This window comes from Phascolarctos cinereus, unplaced genomic scaffold (assembly GCF_003287225.1).
Source record: "Phascolarctos cinereus isolate Bilbo 61053 unplaced genomic scaffold, phaCin_HiC Scaffold_2;HRSCAF=192, whole genome shotgun sequence".
Classification (NCBI taxonomy): Eukaryota; Metazoa; Chordata; class Mammalia; order Diprotodontia; family Phascolarctidae; genus Phascolarctos; species Phascolarctos cinereus.
The window spans coordinates 91,623,010-91,635,441 of record NW_027555625.1 but is presented as its reverse complement, the minus strand read 5'-3'; the positions used below and the strand labels follow the sequence as shown (position 1 = coordinate 91,635,441).

At 36.1% G+C, this 12,432-nt stretch overlaps 1 protein-coding gene and 1 pseudogene across 3 annotated transcripts in view; both read left to right on the top strand.

Annotated features, from left to right (window-relative positions):
• SRBD1 (S1 RNA binding domain 1) overlaps positions 1 to 12,432 on the top strand; it is a 319,328-nt gene that overhangs the window by 56,314 nt on the left and 250,582 nt on the right. For all 3 annotated transcript variants that reach the window (XM_021001269.2, XM_021001268.2, XM_021001267.2), the window contains exon 11: positions 4,093 to 4,196. In XM_021001269.2, the coding sequence (XP_020856928.1) occupies positions 4,093 to 4,196 (104 nt within the window). The remainder of the gene's footprint in view (positions 1 to 4,092; positions 4,197 to 12,432) is intronic.
• On the top strand, positions 10,082 to 10,597 carry LOC110218517 (small ribosomal subunit protein eS24 pseudogene; annotated as a pseudogene).

Here is a 12,432-nt window from a genome sequence, read left to right as displayed (position 1 = left end):
TAAGGAAGAGATGAACAAAAGTAAAAAAAAAAAATGAAAATGAAGAAATGATTGACTTAATAAATAGAATCAGGAGCTTAACCCCCCCCCCCAGCAAAATAGATGAGCCATTAAGTTATTTCTTTTTTTTTAAAAGAATAAAAACCAAATTATCAGAATCAAAATGGAAAAACTCAATAATTTAAAAAGAAGTAAAGAATAATATTAGAATAATTTTATCTACCTCTTTGACAGTAAAACCAACAACTTAAATAATTGAATATTTATAAAACACAAAATACCCACCAAGATTAACAGAACAAGAAATTGGAAATTAGATGTCCCAATTTTCAGAGGAAGAAATTAAACCACAAAGACTCCTTCCACTTCTCCCCCCCACCCCATTTGATTCACAGTAAAATTCAGTAAAACATTCAAGTTATAATTGTGATTTTATTTATTTATAAACTTTTGCAAAAATAGCAGAATAAGAGATCTTACTAAGTTCATTCTATGATGCAATTATAGTCTTGATACCTAAAGCAGGGAGAGTCAAAACAGAAAACTATAAACTAGTATTTCTTATGAACATTGATGCAAAATTTTAAATCTAAAACTATAAATATGAGAGAGATTATTCACTATGACCAGGCTGCACACAATTCATTATTTATTTATTGTTAGCATTCATTTTTCTAAAATTCTGAGTTCCAAATTATCTCCCTCCATCCAGCTTTTCCTATACCCATTGAGAAGGCAAGCAAAACCTGATTAGTTTGGATATAAACCAACCTATCTTCCTCTTTGCTTTCCTCCTCTCTTCTTTCATCTTCTCCCCTACCTCCCCTCCTCTCCCTTCAAATGAGGTAATACACATAAAGCACTTCGCAAAGCTTAAAATGTGATGTAAATGCTAACTATTACTTTGCTAGCTAATATCTCCCTGATTATCAAGCATAATGTTCTGCATATAGGTGTTTAATAAGTTTGTTGAATTTAATTTTGACAGGTTGGATCTAATAAGATGAAATTTAATAAGCATAACTATAAAATCCTACTCATGGCAGCCAATTATACAGTTCATATAATGGGGAACACATACCTAGCTCATGTGAAAAGGATCTCAGGGTTTTAGTGATTTGTAAGCTTGATTAAGTCAGCTGTTTGTCATCAGGGCCAAACCAAATTATTGTAATCAGCCTTCATTAATGGCTTCACAATGCTCAGAATAATGGCATTTTTGTGTATTCTACCTTGTTGGAACCACGCTAGCAATGTTATGTTCTGCTTTTCTTTGAATATTGTCATGGACAAGGTGATGTGCGTTCAGATGAGGGTAAACAGGATGGTAAAGTCACTTTGAAACCATCCCATGTAAATACTGATTGATGGAACTGGTCACTTTTCATCTGTAAATGAGAAAATTTGTGTGGTAAAGTTAGTTTTCTTTAAGTATTTGAAATTCTGCCTTGTGGAATAGAGATTAAACTTGTTTCTACCAGGAGTGTTAGGTAGAAGATGCAGAGAGATGTAATAAGATTTGATGTAAGTAAAAGCTTCAAATAATTTGAACTACCTCCAAATGAAATTGGCTGCCCTGCAGTAGGTTCCTAGTTCACTAGAGGTATTTGTGCAGAGTCTGAATGACTACTTTTCAGTGATATGATAGAAGATACCATGCCTTTTCAGTTTTGAGTTTGATGAACTGAATTTAGACCTGTCTTCTAACTGAAATTTTTCAAATTGGGTAATTTGTCACAGATTTGCCATTTTGACGTTAGCATTTTCCCCTGCAAACACAGGAGTGCCATCTAGTGGCCCCAGAAAGTAACAGATTGTTATAGAATGATCCTGTTAGGAATATGAAAAAACATTTCCTCCTTTTTAGCAACACATTGTGGAACATTGAACCTTGCTTTTATTGCCTTTTTGACGTCTCTCTTATTTTTTACTTGGCTTTCATCTCCTGTGGTTTTAATTTTCCTTGTGGTTATCTTTTATCTCCCCGTCAACTGTATTCTCTTTGAGGGTGTGTTCTTTGTATCAATTACAATGCCCAACACAGTACTTTGTATCTAGTAAGGACTTGTTAAATATTGGTTGATGAATATAGCTTTTCCTTCATATTGCCCCTACTTTGAAGATACAATGAAAATTTTTACAACGCTTTTGTTTTACGTGCGTAATATTTATTATCAATAGCTTTTGGTCTTTGTCTTAGGCTGATTGACAAGTAAAAATTTTATGTGATGTTACACATCATGAATTTAACAGATATTTGGGACATCTTTTGTAGGCGATAGGGGATGACAAAGATAATGTAGAGCCTCTTTTCTTTAGTGTATTGGGTCTATTTTTCCATGAACTTTATGTAAAATCATTACAATTCTGTTTTGGGTTTATACTGTATTTATAACAGTATAGTCAAAATTTGTATATTAAACTTTTAAAATAATTTGTTAATTCCTTGAAATTTTACTTAATAATTTGTAGTTCAAAACAGTACTGCCTAGTGAAATAGGAGGTTTTTAGTGAAAACAGGGGCCTGTAACCATAATGCCAGGATTGTTTTTAACAGTTTTATTCTATATTAGATTTGGTTTTTGTTCAGGACGTCTTTTTTAAAAATTACATTCTAATGTAATATTTAAGAATAAACTTGAATAGTTTTGATTAGTTAAAAGCTGAATTTTAAGTACTGCTTTGGCAGTCAGTTTACCCAGTGCTTTAATATTTCACATAAGATTTTTATTGCAAGGTTAGCTGTTCAAGGATGTGTCAGGACTGGTATGTCAGGAAAGCTGTTTAATATAAATGGGTTCTATGGCCTGAAGGCATTTAAAACCATTGTATTTAACATATGTGACATGTCTGAGTTAGCTAGTGATTGAATTAAAGTTCATGATTGACACAGGATGCTAAATCTTGACAATGCACAGGGCTGAGAAAATAAAATACTTCTAGAATGTCAATTTTTAATAACTTTTTTGTGGGAGAGGAGATGTGGGGTGATTTCCAATGGATGCTGTTTCTCGGTTTGCTTAAGAAGGACTTTTAAAAAAAATTCTTGGTTCATTAAATGTAATGAGAATTTGTTTCATATTTGTGGGCTTTTTTTGGTTTTGAATATTACAAAAGTAAAACTTTTACCTCTCTTTTCTAACTTTTTTTTCAGACCTATGAAACATTTTTTTATTTGACTTTTTTTGTTAGATATTACATTACACAGCTTAGGCTCTTGTATAGAGATGGAATTTCTAAGTTTCTTTGTCTTGTTGGACTATTGTGATTTGATGGTTTTGTATAAGCATGTTCAAAATATCCACTTGAATTCACCAGGGGGAGAAGTTGATTATAGTAAAGCTCTATATTTTTGGAGAAGATCAGAATGAATTAAGGAATACTATGAATATAGACTAGTTTAAAGAAGTCCTTGTTTAATATTTTCAGATACTCGTAACTTTTTTTATAATAACTTTAAGTATGCTAACAAAATGCTTGCGTACTAGAAGTTGTTAATGGACCTGTTTAAATCAACAGCGACACATGTTTTGTAAAGATCATGTGAAATGTTTTAAGTAAATGCATGCTTTAGGCAAGTTTAAGAATAAGAACATATTCCAAAATTTAAACATTCCTTTTGGAGGTTTTTTTTTTAATGTTTTTATTTTCTTAGCAAATATTTTTTTTCATGGCTTAGGAAAAGTTAAGTTTCATTTTAGACCCTGTCATGTGATAATAAATTTGGATTTTGTTATAATTCTATAGGAGAGGGACCTAGATAAAAAACATTTTATTTAATAATTTATTCAGTAATTTCAGTCTCTGTACATGTGACTTTATCATAAGCCAACTATTAAATATAACAAAAGTGCTAACTGTAAGAACTGTGGTATGACTTTAGTCATCAGTTCATTTAATAATGCTTATTGATTGATTACTGAGATACATTTTAGGAAAAAGGAGTAGAACTTAGTTAACTATTTTCCAAATGAGTGGCCTGCTTTGTGGCAGAATGTCAGACAGATAATCTTTCATAAATGTTGACTTAATAAGTTTATCCTTTATATATTTTGTATGTCATCTGTCTTTGCCATTTATGTTTGCACTCAGATTCTGGCCATTAACCGAGGGGAAAATTTGAAGATCCTGACAGTGAAGGTCAACATTCCTGATAGTGTGAAGAATGAATTCTGTAGTTGGTGTGTCCAGAACAGGTCTGTCTGTTGATTTTTATAACATTCTCTTTATCCTTTTTAGCACCATCCTGTAAAATACCTTCAGGGTCTTAATTCTTTAAGGTGTTGTTTGAACCAAAACTTTAATTTAAAACTATGTGACATAAATGTCTGAATGACTCAGTGTAGTTTTTTTCTTTAAATTTTGTAATGAAGATGATCTTTTGACTTCATAGATACGTTTTGGTCATTTTTCTTTGAGGAAAAACTTCTAAACTAGTGATAGTATTACTTTATATTTGTGTATGTTTGTATGGGGCATTAAAATTTTAAGTTATATACATCGGGGGAGGTAAGTTTACACTGTTCATTAAATTATACTTGTGTGAGATAGTAAATAAATGTTTATTAAATGCTACTGTGGGCCAGGCAGTGTGCTAATAAGCTTTGGAGATTCAAAAAGAAAGTGGGATGCAGAACATTGTTGTGATTGGTTGGGAAATAAATGATTTTTATCAGAGTATACAACAGATTACCTGGACAGGAATGAAGATGAGGGATTTGGGAAACTGATCTTAAATTTGATACAGAAGTGTGAGAGAGTAGTGATTGGGGATTTCAGTCATCTGGATAATGATTTCCATTCAGCAAGCATTTATGAAGCACCAGCTATGTGTTAGGTGCTGACCTAGGTGCTAGGGATAGAACAGCTAAAATAAAATAATCCCTGCCGTTAAGAAGGAAGGTAGTCTAACAGTCCAAGGTGCAAGGTGGTCAGCCTGATGGGTAGTTATTTTGTGAGTGGAGAGAAGGAAAGTGAGAGTCAGAATTGATAGGTCTGGGCAACTGATTGGATATAGGGGTAAAGGAAAATAAAGAGTATAGGATAATTGCTATTTTGTGAACCGGAGAGACTGGAAGGATAGTGATTTTCTTGAAAGAAAGTGTGGCATTAGGAAGAGGGGTAGTTCTGGAGGAACGATTAGAGGTTTTGTTTTGGACGTTTTTGAGTTTGGTATGTTTGCAGGTGGTAATGTGGGACTGAAACTCAGAATAATGAGAGCTGGCTGTGTAAATTTAGGAGTCATCTATAACTAAATGACAGTTGAAATCCAAGACTTGGTGGTCAGCTCATGTTGCTCCCCTGCCTGATAGATTCTAGTGCCTCCGACTTACCTGTGGCATCAAGCACAGTTTTTTCTGTTTGGCCTTTAACCTTCTCGCAGTGTGGCTGTGGTCTGCCTTTTGGGCACTCTTTGCAATCCAGGCAGGACTGGCTTTCTTGATGTTCCTCACATGTAGCGTTCTGTCTCCTATCTCCAGGCCTGTGCACAAACTAGCTCATGCCTAAAAGAGGCATGCTAATGGTGGAGATGAGGTGCAGTGGATAGGAAATCAGGAGTCAAGAAGACCTGAGTTCAAATTCTACCTCAGACTCTTATGATGTGTGTGACTCTGGACAGGTCACTTAACTTTTCTCAGTCTTATCAAAAACTCAGTTTCCTCATCTATAAAACGGGAAGGATTATAGCACCTTCTTCACTGTGAGTGTTGTGAGACTCCAGTGAGGTGACATATGCGAAACACTTTATTAACTTTTAAGTAGGGCATATAGGTAGATAGTGTTCTAGGCCTAAAGTCAGGAAACTCATCTTCCTGAGTTCAGATCTGTTCTCATACACTTAACTCATTGTGTGACCCATAGCAAGTCACTTTCACCCTGGTTGCCTCAGTTCCTCATCTTCAAAATGAACTGGAGAAGGAAATGGCAAACCACTCTAGTACCTTTGCCAAGAAAACCCCAAGTGGGGTCATGCAGAGTTGAACACAGCTGAGAATAACTGAACAACAATAACAAACTTTTAAGTGCTGTATTAATAGTAATAGTACTAATTCTGTTAACAGTAATAATTCCCACATCATTTCTACATCTTCGAGAGTGGTGTTGTTATTAGAAAGATTGTAAGAGTTTAAACGATAAGTGGGAAGGAGGATAAGAAAGCGGAGGCAGTAATCATAGGCAGGTGTTTTTAGGAGTTTGGGTTTAAAGACAAAAATCATGTAGAAAGATAGCTTGTGAGAATAGTAGTATCAAGAGAAGATTTTTTAAGACTGGGAGATCATATTGGTGGGTGACAGGGAAGGAGTAATTGGATAAAGAGATTAAAAATTAGAGTAAGAGTGGGGAATGATCAAAGGGATAGCTCCCAGGAGGGATTGGAGAAAGTACAAAGATCTAGAACCAGAGAGGACCATAGAGACAGACTTGTCCAAAACTTTTATTTTACAGATGAGGAAACTGAGGCCAGAGGAAGTCAAGTGACTTTCCCAAGGTGACACAGGTTGTAATTGTTAGAGGTATGATTTGAACTGAGTTCCTGTGTTCCTGTAGCCCTTACTTTACTCCTTTGGTACTGGTAGAGATGCTAATTTTGCTAAGTAGAAGGAGCAGCTCTTCCTGTGAATCTGAAGCAGTACACAGTAGGAAAAGAATGTGAATCCATATTTGGCATTTAGAAAGGGATAAGCTGTGATAGAACAAAGGGCAAAAAGAATTCAAGGGTGAGCAAGATTCCTAAGGGAAGAATTCATGACTAGCACAGGACAAGTGTCATAACGGGGAGAGGATAAATGGCATTATCAGGACCTCTGCTGAAGTTATTACAGATAATTTCTTGATTTGCCTTAATAATAATTTCTTTCCTCAAAATTTGAAGGAAGCTACATGGAAATTCTGTTCTGGATCTGTTTCTCACCACGAGGCAGGACTTGGTGGAAATGATACCAGTTCATACTAGAACTAGTTGATAAAGAAAGACCTGAAAGACAGAAACATCAGGTCTCTCTGTTTGGAGAGAATAAATTTTAAAAGCTGAAGAATGAATTAAAATTCTACAATGGAAGTCTTATCAGGAGAAGCTACTATAAGAAGTTAAAAGGTCGAAATTCTGACAATAAAAAGAGAACCTGATTTTGAGGAAGAAAAATGGGAATTGTCTGAAGAAACCCATGTGAATGCAAGGAGAAGTTCCCAACCAACATAGTTTTTTCAAAGCTGTGTAGTTGACTTCTGGCTAAGATAGCTTCCCACATGCCTGCTTGTTACAAGAACCTAAAAATTACATCAGATTGAAAAACGATTAAGAAACGCACTGAGATGAGGCATCTAAGTGGCACAGTGTATAAAGCTCTGGCCTTGGAGTCAGGAGGACCTGAGTTCAAATTTGGTCTCAGACACTTGACACTTACTAGCTGTGTGACCCTGGGCAAGTCACTTAGCCCTGATTGCCTCACCAAAAAGCAGAAAAGAAAGAAAGAAAGAAAGAAAGAAATACACTGAGAAAGTGATTTCTTCCAACCCAGGAGTCAGTAGGAAAAGGAGCCTGCCAGCCAAGCGAGTGCAGCCAAATAATCTGGAATCCTCCCAGCGCCACCAGAACCAGATGAGAACCGTGTATAACCCGTAAGGTTCTGTATCTGGAAGGAGTAAGAACAGTGGGCTCCCCTGAAAAAGCACCAGGGTGGTCAGAAGCCTGCATCATGGATCTTGGAAAGGGCTGGAAGCAGAAAGGACTTTGTGCAGCCATACTCTTTTCAGGACACTTCAAGGCCCCAAGGTCTCAAGCCCTCTGTTATGAGATGCTGTGGTGGACTCAGAAGATCTAGAACTCAGCCTCCAAGATCTGGGAGGAAGGGCTCTAAGCATGGAATGGGGAGGACAGTCCAGGAGCCCAGTTTAATATCAAGAACTGAGTATCCTGTCTAAAAGTCCAGCATGGTGTTGAGCCTGGCATTTCAAGAATGTAAATAAATTGAATTGATTACTGTGTGTTGGGCATAGTAATTGCTTCTGGAAATAGTGTGTCAGTCATCTGCTCTGTGGCTTCACCCTTGTAACTCTTCATATCATCATGTCTCTTCCTGCATATCTCTGACACTTAACATAGTGTTTACCACATAGCAAGTGATTAATAAATACTTTTTTGCTTGGGGGAAAAAAAAAGGATGTACAAAAGGTGAATGAAGGGGCATGGAAAAAGGATAAATATAATAGAATCATGATATGATAAAATAAGAGTAGTGTCAGAAGTGCGCAAGCTTAGATTGAGCTGAGGGGAAAGTTATTGACAACCAGGTTTCTTTTTTTTTCTTTAAATTGGGAAAAAGAAGAGGATCAAAGAAAACCTAGGACTGCTGCTCAGGGCGGCTGAGCTCCTTCTTTCTTATTTTGCTCTTGTGTTTATTTACCTACTAAGATGTGTAAGGATGTAGGTAATTTTATTAAAGTTAGTTGGAATAGAATGACTACATACTTGGGTACTGAAATAACTGGTAGATAAGATAGCTGTCACTTTCAGTGATATTTGAAAGGTCATGGGAAACAGGAGAATTCATGTAAGATATGACAAAGTCAAATGTCACAGTTTTTAGGAAAATCTGCTTATCGAGACCTCCAATCTCACATCTCCAGCTTTCTCTTAGACATCTCAAACTGGATATCCCATAGTCTTGTTAAATTCATAGGAAACCAAATTCATTATATTCCCCCTAAAACCTCTCCTACCCCCAAAAAGCTTCTCTGTTACTGTTAAGGACATCATCTTCTTCCCAGTTTCCCCAGACTTGAAACCTACACATCATCCTTGACTCCTTCCTGTCTTTCATTCCTGTATCCAATCTACATTTGTCCGATTCACCTTTGCAGCATCTCTTGTTATTTGCCCCTTTTTCTTCTGACACTGCTACTACTGAGATGCAAGCCCCTATCACCTTACTCTGGACTAATTGCGACAGCCTGATGGTAGGTCTCCCCATCTTAAGTCTCTTACCACTCCAGTCCATCCTCCATTCATCTGTCAGTTGATCTTAAAGTACAAGTCTTACATGTCACACCTTCCTCCTCCTCCATTTGAGAAACTCTAGTAGATTCTTGTCACCTCCAGAATCAAATATAAAATCTTCTCTTTGTCATTTAAAACCCTTCATAAACTGGCCTCCTCCTACCTTTCCGTTCTTCTTACATCTCTCTCTGAAGTACTCCTCTATCCTGTGACATTGTCTCCTTCTTGTATCTTCCAGGAGATAGTCCATCTTTGGACTGTGCACTTTCTCTGGCTGTCTCCCATGCCTGGAATTTTCTCCTTCCTCATCTCTGTCTCCTGACCAGTCTTTCTTCAAGTCTCAGTTAAAATTTCACCTTCTGCATCAAGCCTTTTCCTGATTATTCCCCTTAATTCTAGTGCCTTCCTTCTGTTGATTGTTTCAAATTTGTCCTTTGTATAGCTTGTTTGTATATAATTTGCATGGTCTTCCCTCAATAAACTGTGATCTCCTTGAGTGCAAGGACTACTTTTTTTAAAAAATAAGTTTTTATTGATGTTTTCTGTTTCTTGCATCATCATAATTACCCCAAGTATGTCCTACTCTTCCCTCTCAGAGAGACATCTCATAGAACAAATAGTATTTTTTAGAGAGGAAAACCAATCAGCACAAGATACTGGTACATTGAAAAAGTCTGTAAACATGTGCAATATGTAGTATCTATAGACTTCCCTCCTCCATGAAGGAGTAGATTCAGAGTATCCTCTCATTTCTTCATTAGAATCCTGCTCGATATTTATAATTTTATTACTTTCACTTTTGATTTTTTGGTTTGTTATTCTATTTATGTTGTTTTTTAAAAATTTTAGATTAACCAACAACGTGTTAGTGTGCCTATCATTCCACAACTCCTCCAACATTGACCATTGCCATTTATTGTCATTTTTGTTAATTTGCAGGGTGTGAATCGAAACTTCAAGGATGTTTTTATTTGGATTTCTCTTTTTGTTAGTGATTTGGAACATTCTTTCATGTAGTTATGAATACTTTGCAATTATTCTTTTGAAAATTGTTTATATCCTTTCCCTCTCCTGCTGCTCGAGGAACCGGCTGCCACCATGAATGACACTGTAACCATCAGAACCAGGAAGTTCAGACAAACAGACTTCTTCAGCGTAAACAGATGGTTATAGATGTCCTTCATCCTGGAAAGGCCAAAGTGCCCAAGACTGAAATTCGAGAAAAACTGGCCAAGATGTACAAGACAACTCCAGACGTCATTTTTGTCTTTGGATTCAGAACCCATTTTGGTCATGGCAGAACAACAGGTTTTGGCATGATTTATGATTCCCTTGACTATGCAAAGAAAAATGAACCCAAGCACAGACTTGCAAGGCATGGCCTGTGTGAAAAGAAAAAGACATCAAGAAAACAGCGAAAGGAACGCAAGAACAGAATGAAGAAAGTCAGGGGTACTGCAAAGGCACATGTTGGTGCTGGCAAAAAGTGAGCTGGAGATTTCATAACAGAAGGACTAAAAGGCACTATGGAAGATGTTTATCTGTGAAGAAAATTTTTCATCAGAGCATAAATAAACTATGTAAAAACTTCAAAAAAAATGTTTATATCCTTTGATCCCCCTTATCTTTTGGGAAATGGCTATTAGTATAAATTACATATTAGATAGCACATATGTCTATATATTGTTTATATTTCTTAGATACCATTTGTTGGAGAAATTTGATACAAATATTTTTTCCTTTTTGATATTTCCTCTCTGCATTAATTGGCCTTGCTTTGTATCCCCAGCACTTAGCCTCGTGCTTAGCACATAGTAGGTATGTACTGAATGCTCATTGACTGACTGAGAATAGAATCAGCAAATTATCGGCCTGTGAACTTTGTTTCTTATTAAAAGTACAGAGCACATTATTAAAGGTATGGGTATTGAATATCTAGAAGAGAAAGTTGTTAAGGTGTTCTCACACAGTGCGAGCAAGTTATAGTTAGATAAAGTCTTGCCTTGGTTGATGTGTTGTTGTTGTTCTCAATCTATTTTTAATCTCTTCTTTTTTAATTTCTAATTTCATATTCTCTTCTTCCTAACCTACTCACTGAGATGGTAGCAATATGATAACAATTATACACGTAAAATCATGCAAAACATTTCCATATTAGTAATATTTTTTTTAAAAATGGAAGAAAAGTATACTTTAGTGCATTTGGAGTTCATCAGTTCTCTCTCTGGAGGTAGATAGCATTTTTTCATCATAAGTCCTTTGGAATCGTAGCCAAATTTTTCACAGTTGACAACATTGCTATTACTGTGCACCTGGATTTCTGAGTTCTTCTCACTTCAGTTTGCATCAGTTCATACAGGTCTTGCCATGTTTTTCTGAAACCCCCCTCCCCCTAATCATTTCTTGTAGCACAGTAGTACTCCATCACAATTATAAGCCACAACTTGTTCAGCTGTTCCCCAATTGATGGGCATCCCCTCAATTTCTGATTGTTTGCCACCATAAAAAGAGCTGCTATAAATAATTTTGTACATATAGGTCCTTTTCCTTTTTCTCTGCTCTCTTTGGGATTAGACTTAGTAGTCTATTGCTCAGTCAAAGGGTATGCACAGTTTTATAGCCTTTTGGGCATAGTTCCTAATTATTTTCCAGAATGGTTCGACCAGTTTACAACTCCACCAACAGTTCATTAGTGTCACTATTTTTCCTTCAACCCTTCCAGCATTTGTCATTTTTGATAGATGTGAGATGGTACCTCAGAGTAGTTATAATTTGCTTTTTTCTAATGAATAGTGGTTTAGAGCATTTTTCCATGTGACTGTAGATAGCTTTGATTTCTTCATCTGAAAACTGCCTGTTGATATCTTTTGACCATTTATCACTTTGGGAGTGACTCTTATTTTTATAAATTTGACTCAGTTCTATATTCAATATATATTTGAGAAATGAGGTCTTTATTAGAGAAACTTGTTATAAACATTTTTGATATTACTTTATTGTCTATGGCAGGGCTTCTTAAACTTTTTCCACTCCTGGCATTTTTTTTTAACTGTTAGTAGTTATTTCTTTCATGGTATCAGTGATCTGGACTGAAGACCCAAAAGCACTTTTCCTACGTTTGCTTGCTAAATGTGTGATTGCACATGAAAGCTAACTTTCAGAGACACACATATGGCTATATGGAGGGCCCTGTCTACTGCAGTGAGTAAGCCACCAAAGCATGTTGTACATACCCTTTCTTCCAGGCTCATTAGTATAAAGGAATTTCCTAGGAAACAAAAAGCTGGCCACATTGAGTAGTAGTAGCCAAACATCTGCAAATGATGTGTCTAAGAATATAAGGTAGCATCCCTGAAACAGTCATTTAAAAGTTAACATTGGGAAGGAAACTAATAGAGCCAGCTACAATCCCTTTTAATGCAAGGCACTGTCCC